This window comes from Theropithecus gelada, chromosome 11, assembly GCF_003255815.1.
Source record: "Theropithecus gelada isolate Dixy chromosome 11, Tgel_1.0, whole genome shotgun sequence".
NCBI classification, from domain to species: Eukaryota; Metazoa; Chordata; class Mammalia; order Primates; family Cercopithecidae; genus Theropithecus; species Theropithecus gelada.
Window position 1 is genome coordinate 69,502,400 of NC_037679.1, and position 17,088 is coordinate 69,519,487.

General features: G+C 45.0%; 2 protein-coding genes across 3 annotated transcripts in view; one reads left to right on the forward strand and one right to left on the reverse strand.

The window, feature by feature from the left end:
- Positions 1-16,882, reverse strand: GPN3 (GPN-loop GTPase 3). 2 transcript variants are annotated; one of them, XM_025401235.1, is made up of 9 exons: positions 16,454-16,699; positions 16,138-16,357; positions 13,159-13,267; positions 8,155-8,322; positions 5,638-5,762; positions 3,960-4,075; positions 3,734-3,830; positions 1,587-1,715; positions 1-617 (listed from the first exon to the last, which is right to left on the reverse strand). In XM_025401235.1, exons 1-9 carry the CDS (start codon positions 16,486-16,488, stop codon positions 555-557), a joined length of 1,062 nt encoding a protein of 353 aa, XP_025257020.1. In that variant the 5' UTR covers positions 16,489-16,699; the 3' UTR covers positions 1-554. The 2 variants fall into 2 exon arrangements, with proteins under 2 accessions (XP_025257020.1, XP_025257019.1); XM_025401234.1 differs by lacking the exon at positions 16,138-16,357 and having other exon boundaries at positions 16,454-16,882.
- The window catches only part of FAM216A (family with sequence similarity 216 member A), a 22,883-nt gene continuing 22,150 nt past the window's right edge, over positions 16,356-17,088 (forward strand). Inside the window, exon 1 of the mRNA XM_025401236.1 lies at positions 16,356-16,998. Coding sequence (XP_025257021.1) covers positions 16,907-16,998 — 92 coding nt within the window. The 5' untranslated portion in view covers positions 16,356-16,906. The remainder of the gene's footprint in view (positions 16,999-17,088) is intronic.

The following is a 17,088-nucleotide window of genomic DNA, read 5'->3' on the forward strand; positions in this document are numbered from 1 at the left end:
TACTTGTTATCTAGGCCCAAGAATCATTAAAAACCTTTCTGTTTCTTTTATATATATACATACATATCTCAAAACATAGTTATTTTTACTTTTTAAGTTATATAAATAATATACATTTTCAATATAGGAAAATGGGAAGATACACATAAGCAATGGTCTTATGTATATACTTGTAGCTTTTTCCCTTCGGACACATATTTTGTTACAGTAATTCCTGCATCTCAAAAATAATACAAAAAGTGAAAATAAGTTTAGCCTTAACCTTAGCTCAGGTGCTAATTTATATTATATACAAATCTATGTGCATTCATTTCAATTTTGACTTATAAAATCTAAAGTGATGCTGTTCTAACACTAAAAGATTCCACTTTAAACAGCAGCAGTTTCAGAATAATTAAAAACTTGATTCAGGCATGTGGCTGATAAAGAATGAGGTATTACTTTTTTCATTAAAATAAGTAGCTTTCTACTACTGCATCCTTTGAAGAGAAGAATGTTCTACTGGTTTGGCCACAAGCTCTTCATGTATAGATGGTTACTTTTTAGTAAACTCTTCATTCATCCTGGCATTCTTGGAAATATTCGTCAAACATAGAGGAAGACTCATCTTCACGTTCCTGACACAATGGAAACACAAAATAGAAAATATATTTATTTCCCCTCAGTCAAAACTAGTATGTGTTTAAATATTTTTCAGGTAATACCCTATGTGGAACTAATTACCCAGCACCAGCTCCAGGTGTTGCTTACAGGTAACTGTTAATAGTAAGAAAAGGCATGATTGACAGATTTTTTTCCCAGATATGTAGTAAATTAATGTGCTTCTATCTCAGAAGCATTTCTCATTTTAATTTACATTCATGACGATCCTTGGCTAATTTCCTGTGATAGTGCTTTACTTCCCTGGTAGTCTAGTGGTCAGGAAAATAAAAAATAAAAGAAATTTAAAAAAATGCTTTGCTGACACTATCATTAGTCTTCTCAATGACATATGTGAGGGCAGCCCAATTTCGCCTCCTCTTTGCACATACACCCAAGCTCTGAATACACAGAAGCTTCATCATACTGCCTCAACAAAAATAGAGTAAAAGTGATACAGCTTGTGGAGCACAGTGTTAATTTCAGAGATCACCCAGAAAAGCCCAGTTAACTGCCATCAGTAAGACAAAAAACTAATTTAAGGAGTCTCCTGGATTATGCAAGAGGCCAGTGAGTGCTGGCAAATTTTTTTTTTTTTTTTTTTTTTTGAGACGGAGTCTCGCTCTGTCGCCCGGACTGGAGTGCAGTGGCGCGATCTCGGCTCACTGCAAGCTCCGCCTCCCGGGTTCCCGCCATTCTCCTGCCTCAGCCTCCCGAGTAGCTGGGACTACAGGCGACCGCCACCTCGCCCAGCTAATTTTTTTGTATTTTTTTAGTAGAGACGGGGTTTCACCCTGTTAGCCAGGATGGTCTTGATCTCTTGACCTTGTGATCCACCCGTCTCGGCCTCCCAAAGTGCTGGGATTACAGGCGTGAGCCACCGCGCCTGGCCCGTGCTGGCAAATACTTTTATCAAAAGCTAACAAACACCCCAAATCAGAAATTACCTTTGGTTCTTTAAATTCTAGGTCTTCTCCATATTGAATGGCAAAATCAATATGCTGCAATACAATGTTCATGCTTTCTTCATCTGACTGATCGTAAGGCAAAAATCGAACCATGCTGTAGTCATCAATCTACAAGTTGCAGATTTCAAGAAAAGTTCATTCTGAAGTTGTGCAAAATACATAATTTTCAACTTATATTTGAGTTTTATAACCATTTATACTTCTGAATAAAAACACTGATGTATTTAGGGGAAGAGGAGGAGGAGGGATAGCTAGACACAGAGAGTAAATCATTGATTTTTCTGACTTCTGATTGGCTAGAACACTTGTTAGCTTATTACTTTAACTAGACACTGTTTCACGGCTATTTATCTGAATTCAACAACCACTGGAAATTTCACAGGAGCACAAACAGTCCTGAACTCTCCAAATGGCTAGAAATAATGAGATGTTAGTTAATTTATTAGCCACTACCAATAACTACTTCTAAATTAAACTGCTGACTGACCAGCCCACAGCCCTTTTCCTTCCTCCACTTCGCAGAAAATAGGGATGAACTGTGCTTTTTATAAAGGCGGCAAATGACTGGACACAGGCAAACATTTGACCAGGTGTTTAGGAAAAAACCCAAAAAACTTCAACTTTTTTTTCAATCTTTTTTTTTTTTTTTTTTTTTTTGGAGACAGAGTTTTTTTCTTGTTGCTCAACCTCCGCCTCCCAGGTTCAAGCAATTCTCCTGCCTCAGCCTCCCAAGTAGCTGGGATTACAGGCGTATGCCACCATGCCCGGCTAATTTTGTATTTTTAGTAGAGACGGTGTTTCACCATGTTGGTCAGCCTGGTCTTGAACTCCTGATCTCAAGTGATCCACCCACCTTGGCCTCCCAAAGCGCTGGGATTATAGGTGTGAGCCACTGCGCGCCTGGCCCCCTTTTTGTTTTTTTGAGATGGGGTCTCTCTGCCACCCAGGCTGGAACACAGTGGCATGATCATGGCTCACTACAGCCTTGACCTCCCAGGCTCAAGGGATCCTCCCACCTCAGCCTCCAGAGTGGAACTACAGGCGTGCAGCATCATGCCTGGTTTTGTTTTTTTTTTTTGAGTCTTGCTGTTGTTGGACTGGGCTGGCGTGCAATGGCACTATCTCGGCTCACTGCAACCTCCACCTCCTGGGTTTCAGCAACTCTCCTGCCTCAGCCTCCCAAATAGCTAGGATTACAGGCATGCGCCACCATGCCTGGCTAATTTTTGAATTTTTTAGTAGAGACGGGGTTTCACCATGTTGGCCAGGCTGGTCTCGAACTCCTGACCTCAGGTGATCCACCCACCTCAGCCTCCCAAAGAACTGGGATTACAGGCATAAATCACTGCACCTGGCCTAATTTTTTTTTTTTTTTTTGAAACAAAGTCTTACTCTGTTGCCCAGGCTGGACTGCAGTAGCGTGATCTCCACTCACTGCAACCTCCACCACCAGGTTCAACTGATTCTTCTGCCTCAGGCTCCCGAGTACTGGGATTACAAGTGCACACCACCATGTCCAGCTAATTTTTTTTTTTTTTTTTTTTTTTGAGACGGAGTCTCGCTCTGTCGCCCAGGCTGGAGTGCAGTGGCTGGATCTCAGCTCACTGCAAGCTCTGCCTCCCGGGTTTACGCCATTCTCCTGCCTCAGCCTCCCGAGTAGCTGGGACTACAGGCGCCTGCCACCTCACCCGGCTAATTTTTTGTATTTTTTAGTAGAGACGGGGTTTCACCGTGTTAGCCAGGATGGTCTTGATCTCCTGACCTCGTGATCCGCCCGTCTCGGCCTCCCAAAGTGCTGGGATTACAGGCTTGAGCCACCGTGCCCAGCCCCAGCTAATTTTTTTTTTGTATTTTTAGTAGAGACAGGGTTTCACCATGTTGGCCAGGCTTGGTCTTGCACTCTTAACCTCAAATGATCAGCCTGCCCTGACTCCCAAAGTGCTAGGATTACAGGTGTGAGCCACTGCGCCTGGCCTAATTTAAAAATTGTTTTTAGTGACAGAGTTGTTGCCCACGCTGGTCTTGAACTCTTGGACTCAATCTTCCCGCCTTGGTCTGCCAAAGTGCTAGGATTACAGGCATGAGTCACTGCACCTGGCCAAAAAATCCAAACTTTAAAAGCTTACCAGTCCACATATAGCTTTAGTCATTTTCTTGAATTTTTTGCTTCTTAAGTCACTTGTAGAATCTTCTAATAAAGAATACATGTCTGGATCTAAAAACCTTTAAAAGAGAGAAAGACTGATGAATTCAGGAGACTAGGTTTATAAACCAACCAAACTTCCCATCTAAATAAAACAGAAGGTTCATCTCTGCAATTGAGATCTGATAATGGAAGAAGAGTGAACTCACTTCTCAATTTCCTTTTTCGCTTTTTTACTCAGCAGATCCATTTTTGTCATGATGTTGACTTGTGGAATTTCTAGAGAGATCATGGCACTTAGGGCTGCCAAGATGCCAGAAATAAACTGAAGGAGGAGACAGAAAAGGGAAGATGAACTGACTGTTGCCAACAAAGTTACCTGGCCTTTGCATAAAGGGTCTTCTATTCCTCACTGGAACAGAACTGGCCTAAATAAAAGAAATGCAGGCTGGGCATGGTGGCTCACACCTGTAATCCAGCACTTTGGGAGGCCAAGGTGGGCAGATCACCTGAGGTCAGGAGTTCAAGACCAGCCTAGCCAACATGGTGAAACCTTGTCTCTACTAACAATACAAAATTATCCGGGCGTGGTGGCACGTGCCTGTAATCCCAGCTACTTGGGAGTCTGAGGCAGGAGAATCACTTGAACCCAGGAGGCGGAGGTTCCAGTGAGCCAAGATCGCACCACCACACTCCAGCCTGGGCAACAAGAGCGAAACTCGGTCTCAAAAAAAAAAAAAAAAAAAAGAAATGCTAGTTCAGAACATGTGGAAAAGGCAAAATTATTATTTTATTAAAAGAAATGCTAGCCATATAGAAAAAAAAAATGTTCCCTAATCAGATGCTTGACCCTTGGTTCCCAAAGGTGAGGGAAGATATAGATAACATACAGTGATCACAAATCTCAATTTAGACAGCATTTTAATTTCCTTTCCCATCTAATATTCCTTAAGAGCTATTAATAAAAAATTTGATCTAGGTAGTTCATAAACTGGTCAAAAGGTCCTCAGAAAATTAAAAATAGACTTTTATAAAATAGCCATCTGCTTCAGTTTTTTCTCTCCTGCTACCCCCCTCCTTTTCTTTTGAGACAGAGTCTCACTCTGTCACTCAGGCTGGTGTGCAATGGTGTGATCTTGGCGATCTCGACTCACTGCAACCTCTGCTTCCTGTACTCAAGCAATCCTCCCACTTCAGCTTCCCAAGTAGCTGGGACTACAGGCATGTGCCACAATGCCTAGCTAATTTTTGTATTTGTTGTAGAGACAGGGTCTCACTCTGTTGCCCAAGCAGGTCTGGAACTCCTGGGCTCAAGCAATCCTCCTGCCTTGGCCTCCCAAAGTGCTGAGATTATAGGTGTGAGCCACTTTGCCCAACAACCTCAGTTTTTTCTTGGTAAGCAGTTCCTCTTAAATCTCTATGATATAATAATTTACTATTTTTGATTTACAACATATTATAATAATTTAATAACAAAAGGGATACTAAGTAACTCTGGAATCATTCGTGAAATGTTCAGAATCACACAATAATTAAAGGGAATTGTCATCTGCTTGTACTCATAGTTTAAAAATCTATAAGAGACTTTGGGAGGCCAAGGCAGGTGGATCACTTGATGTTTGAGGTCAGGAGTTTGAGACTAGCCTGGCCAACATGGTAAAACCCCGTCTCTACTAAAAATACAAAAATTAGCCAGGTATGGTGGCACGCACCTGTAATTCCAGCTACTCAGGAGGCTGAGGCACAAGAATCACTTGAACCGGGAGGCAGAGGTTGCAGTGAGTTGAGATCACGCCACTGTGCTCCAGCCTGGGCAACAGAGTAAGACTCTGTCTCAAAAAAAAAAAAAAAAAAAAAAAGAAATCCGTAAGAGATTTAGCTTCAGACCTTGAATGACTCCACCATGAACTGAGAATCAACAAGAAAAACTCCACAGACTCGGAACTCCCACTGCTCGAGCTGCTGGACCAGTTGTTTCATCACAGGCAGGTGAGTGTACAACTCAATCTGACCTACATGAAGAGTATTGCAAGAATTTTAGAAACAGCAAATATGTTAAATCATCAAGTTAGAGGAAACAAATTTTCCCCATAAGATGGATAAAAATAAAAGCCAACACATTTTCAAGGGGCCTACAGCCTCTCAAAGCAATCATAAAACCTAAGGTACTGCCACCATAGGACTCCCTATTAAGTTTTATGTAGAAAATGAGGTTCTCTGGTTGGGCAGGGTGGCTCATGCCTGTAATCCCAGCACTTTGGGAGGCTGTGGTGAGTGGATCACTTGGGGCCAGGAGTTCAAGACCAGTCTGGCCAACATAGTGAAACCCTGTCTCTACTAAAAATACAAAAAAATTAGCCAGGCGTGGTGGTGCGTGCCTGTGGTCCCAGCTACTCCTTGGGATGCTGAGGCACAAGAATCGCTTAAACCCGGGAGGAGGCGGCTGCAGTGAGCCAAGATCACGCCACTGCACTCCAGCCTGGGCGATAGAGTAAGACTCCGTCTTTAAAAAAAAAAAAAAAGGCCGGGCGCGGTGGCTCAAGCCTGTAATCCCAGCACTTTGGGAGGCCGAGACGGGCGGATCACGAGGTCAGGAGATCGAGACCATCCTGGCTAACACGGTGAAACCCCGTCTCTACTAAAAAATACAAAAAACTAGCCGGGCCCGGTGGCGGGCGCCTGTAGTCCCAACTACTCGGGAGGCTGAGGCAGGAGAATGGCGTGAACCCGGGAGGCGGAGCTTGCAGTGAGCTGAGATCCGGCCACTGCACTCCAGCCTGGGCGACAGAGCGAGACTCCGTCTCAAAAAAAAAAAAAATAAAAATAAAAAAATAAAAAAAAAAATAAAAAGAAAAGAAAAAAGAAAGAAAGAACATGAGGTTCTTCACACTTGAGTTTTCTGCCAATCAATGTGAGTGCTACTGACCAGATACCATGGCTCACACACCTGTAATCCCAGCATTTTGGGAGGCTAAAGTGGGAGGATAGCTTGAGCCCAGGACTTTGAGACCTGCCTGAGCAATACAATATCTCTACAAAAATAAATAAATAAGTGCTACAAAGATATCTATAGTTTGGGAATATTCATCAAGCTGTATACTTATGACATATATACTTTTCTGTGGGTATATGTATGGTCAATTAAAAGCAAGGGGAAAAAAGTGAGGGACATAAATGGTCAAAGCCAGGTCAGGCTCAAGTTGAAAATTCACAATTTGGGCTGGGCGTGGTGGCTCACACAAGTAATCCCAGCATTTGGGAGGCTGAGGCAGGTGAATCACCTAAGGTCTGGAGTTTGAGACCAGCCTGGCCAACATAGTGAAATCCTGTCTCTACTAAAAATACAAAAATTAGCCGGGTGTGGTGGTGGGCACCTGTAATCCCAGCTACTTGGGAAGCTGAGACAGGAGAATCACTTGAACCCAGGAAGTGGAGACTGGAGTGAGCCGAGATGGCGCCATCATACTCCAGCCTGAGTGACAGGAGTGAAACTCTGTCTCAAAAAAAAAAAAAAGAAAAGAAAAAAAAAAAAAGAAAATTCACTATTTGGCTTCAGAAGCCATGTGCTATTATCTGTCTCCTACCAGTCACACCTCATGACAGTTGCCTCTTTATTATGCTCCAGCCACATCGGCCTTTTCAGTGCCTTAAAACAGCATTGTTCCTTCCTCCTGGGAGGTGTTCAGCAGGCTGTGCCCTCTGCTTTCCTCAGCCTCCAGCCCAGCTGAAAGGCCGCCTCAGATGCCTCTCTAACCGCCATTATCAGTGTGATGATCTGTACTATTCCTGTGGGATACTCAATGACAACTGAGTATTAAATAATCATTTGGACGCTATTTCTTTGTACTGTCTTGAGTTCTGCCAAACTGTGAGCTCCATGAGGCCAGAGACCATGGCTATCTGTGCTCTATGGTATTCCCAGTGTACAAATCAAGCACTCAATAGATATACTTTTTTTTGTTTGCTTTTGAGTCAGAGTCTCACTCTGTTGCCCAGGCTGGAATGTAGTGATGCGATTTTGGCTCACTGCAAGCTCCGCCTCCTGGGTTCATGCCATTCTCCTGCCTCAGCCTCCCGAGTAGCTGGGACTACAGGCGCCCGCCACCACGCCCAGCTAATTTTTTGTATTTTTAGTAGAGATGGGTTTCACCATGTTAGCCAGGATGGTCTCGATCTCCTGACTTCGTGATCCACCCACCTCGGCCTCCCAAAGTGCTGGGATTACAAGCATGAGCCACTGCACCCGGCCTCAATAGATAGACTTAATAAGTCACAGCCATTGAATAAGAATAGCTTGGTACTCTACTGCAGTATAGTTTAGAGCTACAAATGCTCACTCTCCCTTCTCCTATTAAGGATGGAACTATCAAGACTTTAAGGAAAGCATTCAAATTGTTGATTCACCTGGACAATCAAAAAGTATATAGTCGTCCTCTACATGGCCAAGACAGTTCTCCAGCCAGTCAAAGTTATTGGCAAAGTACTCCATGCAAAATACCAATCCTCCATTGGGACCAAATCGCAGAGAATCATCCTCCATTACATCATCCACCTCGATCAGTTCCCGGATGTCTGAAAAGGACAAATAGGGCCCAGAATACATGTGTCCCTTCAAAAATTGTTATCCTTACTAGAAATAGAACATAAAAGTTAATAATTACATAAAAAACTCATATGCAGGAAATTATTTATGTACATGGCTTTTCACTGTAGCAGTGTCCATCAATAGAGAAATTAGCAAATAAATTATTGTTCAGCCAGACAATGGAATACTACACAGTCATAAATGGGGAAAATCTCTTTAAGTATTAACAATAATACAACCTCCTAGGCATATTGTTCAGTGAAAAATGCAAGGTACAGAACTGTGTAAGAATGCTATCATTGGTGTTAATAAAAGACAAAAATTCATTACATAGACATAATACATATACATCTTGAATTTTATGTGCACAGGCTATGAAAGAACACACCAGAAACTGGTAACACTGGCTGCTCCCAGGAAGGGGAGCTGATTGCTGGGACGCAGAGCTGAGAGGAAGATGTTTTCCTGTATACTTACTCTTTAGTACTTTTACGTTATGAACCATGTGAATATGTATTACCTATTCCTAAAAAGTACAAAACGAAAAAAAGAAAACTGATTACCATTTCTTTTTTTTTTGAGACGGAGTCTTGCTCTGTGCCCCAGGCTAGAGTGCAGTGGCGCAATCTCGGCTCACTGCAAGCTCCGCCCCCGGGTTCACGCCATTCTCCTGCCTCAGCCTCCCAAGTAGCTGGGACTACAGGCGCCCACCACCACGCCCGGCTAGTTTTTTGTATTTTTTTTTAGTAGAGACGGGGTTTCACGGTGTTAGCCAGGATGGTCTCAATCTCCTGACCTTGTGATCCGCCTGCCTCGGCCTCCCAAAGTAACACTAAGGTAACTGTTTCACCTCCCTGAGCCTCACTTTCTTTATCCTGGGGTAGAAGGATGAGAACTGTGAGATAATGTATCAAAATCACTAAGGAGCTCGGCACAGTGACTCATGCCTGTAATCCCAGCACTTTCGGAGGGTGAGGCAGGTGGATCACTTGAGGTCAGGAGTTCAAGACCAGCCTGGCCAACATGCTGAAACCTGTCTCTACTAAAAATATACAAATTAGGCTGGGTGTGGGGGCTCACGCATGTAATTCTAGCACTTTGGGAGGCCAAGGTGAGGGAATCATGAGATCAGGAGTTCGAGACCAGCCTGGCCAATATGGTGAAGCCCCATCTCTACTAAAAATACAAAAATTAGCCAGGCGTGGTGGCGCATGCCTGTAGTTCTAGCTACTCCGGAGGCTGAGGCAGGAGAATTACTTGAACCCAGGAGGTGGAGGTTGCAGTGAGCCAAGATCACGCCATTGCACTCAAGCCCAGGCGACAGAGCAAGACTCCATCTCAAACAAAAACAAAAACAAACAAAAATAGAAAAATTAGTCAGGTGTGCTGGCACGTGCCTGTAATCCCAGCTGCTCGAGAGGCTGAGGCAGGAGAATTACTTGAACCCAGGAGGCAGAGGTTGCAGTGAGATGACATGGTGCCACTGCACTCCAGCCTGGGCAGCAGAGACAGACTCTGCCTCAGGGAGAAAAAAAAAAAAAAAAAAAAAAAATTCACCAACAGGAGAGGCTTAAAAAATTCTGGTATGATTATCTTACTAATTTTTAGGAATCAGTATATAGAATTTTCTACCTTAGGTTTTTACTTATTTTTGTGTTCAAACCTACACTCTCCATTCACAAAGAATTGAGCTTCATTCACAGACACATTTATACTGACAACACCTTCCTACCCCTCCCCAGTGATAAATAACAGATAACTGATCCAAATTGGGACAATAAATCTGGCTTTCTTTCTTTTTAGACAGGGTCTCACTCTGCTGCCCAGGCTGGAGCGCAGTGGCATAATCATGGCTCACTGCAACCTTGACCTCGTAGGCTCAAGTGATCCCACCACCTCAGCCTCCTGAGTGCTGGGAATACAGGCGCCTGCCAGCATGCCAGGCTAATTTCTATATTTCTTGTAGAGATGGGGTTTCACCATGCTGCCCAGGCTGGTCTTGAACTCCTGGGCTCAAGCCATCCATCTGCCTTGGCCTCCCAAAGTGCTGGGATTACAGGCATGAGTCACAGTGCCCATCCTAAGTCCTCTTTTTAACTAAGCTAGCTTAGAGTGGTTTCCGTTTGCTGCAACCAAATGGTTCCAAAGTAATCCAATGCTTTTTTTCTCAAAGATAAGCATTTCACATCTCTCCCTCTCCCTTCAATCTGCCTTTCCGCAACCTGCTCACTCATTAACAGAAATCAAAAGTTTCTCTTTGCACTTAGTGAGTGCAAAGAGAACGTCCCCAAACCTAAAACGACCTGTCTCCCTCCACAGGAAATGATTATCATACACTCAACAAAGCTGCAAGAGTCACCCTTGATTCCTTACTTTCCTATACCTTCTTGGTTCAATCCCCCACAAAATGCTATTAATTCAACTTGCAAAATATACTGAATCTGTCAGCTTCCTTATATCTCCACCATGACCACCCTAGTACTGGTGTACACCTGGCTAACTACAACAGCCGCAGTGCAGGTTGTACTTCTTTTTTTAATTTTGAGACAGTTTCGCTCTTGTTGCCCAGGCTGGAGTGCAATGGTGCGATCTTGGCTCACCAGAACCTCTGCCTCCCGGGTTCAAGTGATTCTCTTGCCTCAGCCTCCCGAGTAGCTGGTATTACAGGCATGTGCCACCATGCCCAGCTAATTTTGTATTTTTGGTAGAGACGGGGTTTCTCTATGTTGGTCAGGCTGGTCTCGAACTCCCGACCTCAGGTGACCACCCACCTCGGCCTCCCAAAATGCTGGGATTACAGGCATGAGCCACCGTGCCCAGCCATGCAGGTTGTACTTCTACTGTCAACCCACTAAAGTCCATTTTTCATCTAAGCACCTGAGTTATTTTTTAAAACATAAATCAGGCCAAGTGCGGTGGCTCATGCCTATTATTCCAGCACTTTCAGAAGTCAAGCTGGTGGGTCACTTGAGCCCAGGAGTTCGAGACCAGCCTGGGCAATGAGACCAGCCTGGGCCACATGATGAAACCCCATCTCTACAAATAATACAAAAATTACCCAGGCATGATAGTGTGTGCCTGTAGTCCCAGCTACTTGGGAGACTGAGGTAGGAGGATTGCTTGAGTCTAGAAGGTTGAGACTACAATAAGCTGTGATCAGGCTACTGTACTACAGCCTAGGTGACAGAGTGAGACCTTGTCTCAAAAACAAAACAACAACAACAACAACAACAACAAAGGCCAGATGTAGTGGCTCACACCTCTAATCCCAGCACTTTGGGAGACTGAGGCCAGCAGACTGCTTGAGCTCAGGAGTTTGAGACCAGTCTGGGCAGCATGGTGAAACCCTGTCTCTACAAAAAAAAAAAAAAAAATTATAAAATTAGCCAGGCATGGTGGCACGCACCTATAGTACCAGCTACTTGGGAGGCTGAGGTGGGAGGATGGCTTCAGCTCAGGAGGCAAAGGTTGTGAAACTGCACTCCAGCCTGCGTGACAGAGCTGGACCCTGTCTCAAAAAAACCAAAAAACCCCCAAAACATATATCAAATGTCAATCCTTTCCTCTTCTTAAAACCCTCTAGTGGCACCCCACTGACAACAGGATAAAATCCCATCTTTTCATGTCCTGTTAGCCTCTACTTACTTCTTTCTTTCAGTGATTACGCTTCAGCTCACTGACATCTTGGCTTTCCTGGAGAACACCAAATCCTTTCTCACCTCTAGGCTATTTATTTATTTATTTTATTTTTCAGAGATGGATCTTGCAATATTGCCCAGGCTGGACTTGAACTCCTGGGCTCAAGTGATCCTCCCACATCAGCCTCCCAAGTAGCTAGGACTACAGGCACATGTCCCTGCACCCAGCTTGGCATATTTAATGATCTAAATGTTCCCTCATTTTGGAAGGCTTTTCCTCAGCCTGAGGAGCATATTACCATCCTTCAGGTCTAGGCTCAAAGATCCCCTCCTCAGAGTCACCATCCTCCCTAACAATCCTAGCTAAAGCAACCTCACCCAATGAGTACTTCTCATGAGCCTGTCTGCAGTCATCACATTCTGTAACATGTTTATCATTTTGTTTACTGCCTATTTCCTAAAGGTTGGTGATGGCAGGGATAATGTCTATATTATTCTCTGCTATAACTCTGGTGTCTGGCATAAAACAGGTGTTCAACAGACACTTGAAAGAACAAATTAAAAGAATTTAAAAAAACAAACCCAGGCTCCTGACTTACAGTGATCAGCAATATACCACATGATTCACTACAGCAGGACTAAGGACAAAAGGGACAGAATGAAACGGTGCTGAGGGAAGTGTTCATTTACTTTTTTTTTTTGAGACAGAGTCTCGCTCTGTTGCCCAGGCTGGAGTGCAGTGGTGCAATCTCGGCTCACCGCAACGTCCGTCTCCTGGGTTCAGGCAATTCTCCTGAGTAGCTGGGATTACAGGCACGCGCCACCACGCCCAGCTAATTTTTTTGTGTTTTTAGTAGAGACAGGGTTTCACCATGCTGGTCTCGAACTCCTGACCTCATGATCTGCCCGCATCAGCCTCCCAAAGTGCTGGGATTACAGGCATGAGCCACTGCGTCCAGCCCCATTTATGTTTAAATCTTACATCAAAGACCAAGAAAGGATACTGTCACACATATCACCATAAACAGATGTGACCAAATGACAAGCTCATGCTATTTACCACAAAACCAGGGATCCAGACTATAAAAAGTAATTTTTCAGCTTCTGTGCTAAGCAGCTAGTACTCACTGCCTCCACAGCCCTTACTGTTCCTGAAGGTGGGGGAAGCCTCTGCTCAGGACTTACCAGCCATCACGGAGTAGTTGAAATGTTCTGCTGCTGGATCCAGGTTTATAACTTGGACAGACCGGTTGAGGGCTTCACAGTGCTGGACCATGGTGGCACAGTAGGTGCTCTGTAATGTCACAAGGCATGAGAGGTTAAAGCAACAGGCAGTGTAGTGCTACTTTCCATACTCTGGAATACTATCCACTAAGGTCACAACTATGCCTTCACCAACCAAGAGGCTGACTGAAAACAAGGGAAAAAGATATCTGACTGGGCTGCAGATTCAAACCTGACTTAGACTCATGGGTAACTCTGGGGAATTTACTTCTCCACTCTGCCCCTAGACTTTCTTGTCTCTAACTGGGATGTCCTCCATAATCACTAAGGTTCCTTACTGCTCTAACGTGTGACAAGTGGTATTCAAAGGGAAGACTTCTGGTTACATAGTGTAACACCTAACACAGTGTCTCTACCAGGACTTGTACAATCCAAACAAACCTTTAGGTAGGATGGTCAGGGATGATGTCTCTGAGTAGGGGATATCTGAGTATATGATAATGAGCTTGCCATCCTAAGGGGAAGAGCATTCCAAGATGAAGGAATGCCAAGGTCAATAAATAGTTTGGAGGTGGCTATCAGTTTGTAACGTTTGGTTTAGATAATTCTTTATCCCTTATGTTGTTGTTACCATACTATGTTAAAATCTGGGGCTGGGTGCAGTGGTTTACGCCTGTAATCCCAGTACTTTGGGAGGCCGAGGTAGGCGGATCACCTGAGGTCAGGAGTTCAAGACCAGCCTGGCCAACATGGTGAAACCCCACCTCTACTAAATACACAAAAATTAGCCGGGCGTGGTGGCATATGCCTGTAATCTCAGATCCTCGGGAGGCTGAGGCAGGAGAATCACTTGAACCCAGGAGGCGGAGGTCGCAGTGAACTGAGATCACACCACTGCACTCCAGCCTGGATGACAGAACAAGACTCCTGGCTCAAAAAAAAAAAAAAAAAAAAAAATTCTAGGCTACTTGTCTGTGTCATCCTCTGTTTAAAGGCAGAGATGTGTCATTCCGTTTCCCAAGCACAGAGATTAGCACAATACCTACTACATAATAAATACTTGATAATTATTTCTAATTGACTTATTATGTTTAAAGATAAGCTCCACAGGGCAGGGATTTTGTGTGTGCGTGTTTTTTTCCCCACACAAACTCCAGGGCCCAAAACATGCTTGGGAGAAAGAACATACTCAACAAATGTTTCTGATAGTAGGCATCAAAAGCTTATAAAGATACTTGTTTAACACAATCAATCCAAAAATTAAAATAGACTATAGAAAAAAAAAATCCATCTTGCTGTCCTCTCAGTGCCTTTACACATACTGTTGTCTCTGTCTGTATCTTTTTTTTTTTTTTTGACAAAGGGTCTCACTCTGTCACCCAGGCTGGAGTGCAGTGGCACCATCATATAGCTCACTGCTGCTTTGACCCAGGCTCAAGCGATTCTCCAGCCTTAGCCCCCCGAGTAGGTGGGACTACAGACTCTGGCCACCACACCCAGCTAATTTTTGTATTTTTGGTAGAGACAGGGCTTCACCATGTTGCCCAGGCTGACCTTGAACTCCTGGGCTCAAGTGATCTGCTGGCCTCAGCCTCCCAAAGTGCGAGGATTACAGGCTTAAGCCACCACACCTGGCCACATCACATTGTATCTTAATTGACAGGTCATTATTTGTCTTCCCCAAAAGACTACAGACTCTGGGTAAGTTAAAGGTCATAGGTATCTTAGTTACATGTACATGTTTGTTACTCAGAATAACTCAACAGCTTAGAACAATGTGTTTGTTAAAAACTAAGGCCACACAACACCTCCACAGACTCTAGTGTTTCCCAGTTTTTCTTTTTCTTTTTTTGTGACAGTACCTCTGTCACTCAGGCTGGAGTGCAGTGGCACGATCACCACTCACCACAGCCTCAACCTCCTGGGTTTAGGTAATCCTCCCACCTCAGCCTCCCAAGAAGCTGGGACTCATTTTTTTGTAAAGACAAGAGTTTCCCCGTATTGCCCAGGCTGGTCCCAAACTCCTGGCTCAGGCGATCCGTCCACCTCCACCTCCCAAAGTGATAGGATTACAGGCGTGAGCCACCACGCCTGGCTATGTTTCCCACACATCTGTTATTTGATCCATATCTTCACCATTCCCACTGTATTTGAATGTTCCTAACATTCCCTTAGTATTTGTTTACAAGAAAAAATTTTATCCCTACTGTAAACTGAAAACCAGTTATATTTGACATAACGTGAAGTTAGACATAAAATTATATAAAACTTTTAAATGTTCTTAATTTTAGCTAAATACAAGTGCCTATTAAAAGCTCTGAGACTAAGAACTGCTCTCTGAAAAGACCTGAGGATTAAGTAAGTGCTGAAGATACACACTAGCACCGAGCACAATTTCTCCTAAATGCGAAGAACTGAAAGAGAAATGAAAAGGCAACAATTTCCTCAATACATGATCTGATGCTCCTTAATGTTGGGTCCATGTACCACCTAAAAGCACCTTAAATACCAAAAGTCCATGTTCCAAGTTCTGAGAAACAGTAATTAACGAGACCCCACTTTACCCTCCTGGGAGCGAGACAGGGCCGGATTCTGGAGTGTAGACAAAACTGGATTTAAATTTTTTTGCTGGGCAAAGAACTTAACCTTTCTGTGTCTCGTTGTCTGCAAAATGAGAATGAGATCTCTCACAGGGTTGTTGTAGAAATCAGCAAGGCGTTTAATCTACTGCCTGGGGCTTAAGTATCCAATAAATATCAACAACTACCATTATTTCCCTTTCAAAACAACAACAAAAAACATGAAGCCAGACAGTATAAATGAGTTGCGTGGGGTCTCAGGGTTCCCAATACACATACCCGCCGCCTCGCTCCCTCAGGACCCAACCTCCCGCCTCCCATGAACCCCTACTTTTCTCTCCTTGTCCCCTCAAATCCTCACCTTCCCGCTGCCCGCGGGGCCCATGACGAGCTGCGCATACCGAGGCATGTTGGCTCCCGGAGCCGCCCGCCACACTCCCTCAGCCTTCGCGCGACGCCCACTGAGTTCCGGGAAAGTGAAGTGCGAACCAATCGCAATCCACATTCTTTCTACGCCTCCATTTCTACCACACCTCCTTCTACGGGACAGCCCGCGGGCCAAATCCGGTGAGAAACGCATCCTGAGACGAAAGTGGAGGGGTGAAGGAGATGATATGCGCGTGCGCAAAAGTAGTTGTTGGAAATCGGCCGTTGGGATGCAGGCTAAGCTTGGATACCTGGGTAATAACGGATAACAGATAAAGCTCCGCATCCTTGAGCCGCGTGCTTCGGTCCGTGGTTTGCGTGCAGACTTTTGACCTGTATGGTGACCCTCGCGATTTGCAAATGTGTTGAGGATCTGGAATACTGAAGTGGAAAGCACCTCTTGTTTTGGGGAGCATGTATATTTCCCTCCTGTGACGCACTGCTTCCACAGAGGTGCAAACGTGCAAACGCTCAGCTACCGCAGCGCTCCTGCCCCTCCCCCACCGTAACTCCGGGGTCGCGGATCTGCCCGCCCCGCTCTCCCGAAGCTCTTCGGGCAGTGTCCGAACGGCTTCGGAGGGGCGAGAAGCCGGCATCGGAACCGCCTCTCCGGAATACCAGCAGCCTGACGCACGCGTGCTGTCAGGGGAGGGACGCTGGGACAGCTGCTCCCGCACACGGCTCGCGGTCTCGGCGCCGCGGAGATGCCGGGCCAGGGTCCTGGGTCCGACTGGACGGAGCGTAGCTCTTCTGCAGAGCCGCCCGCAGTGGCCGGGACCGAGGGTGGCGGCGGCGGGTGAGGTTGGGGGCCCCGGGGCAAGGGGTGGCAGCGTGGGGCCCCCGGGTCGTGAGCCCCGTGAGGAGGGCTGCGGCCGGCCGTGCGTCT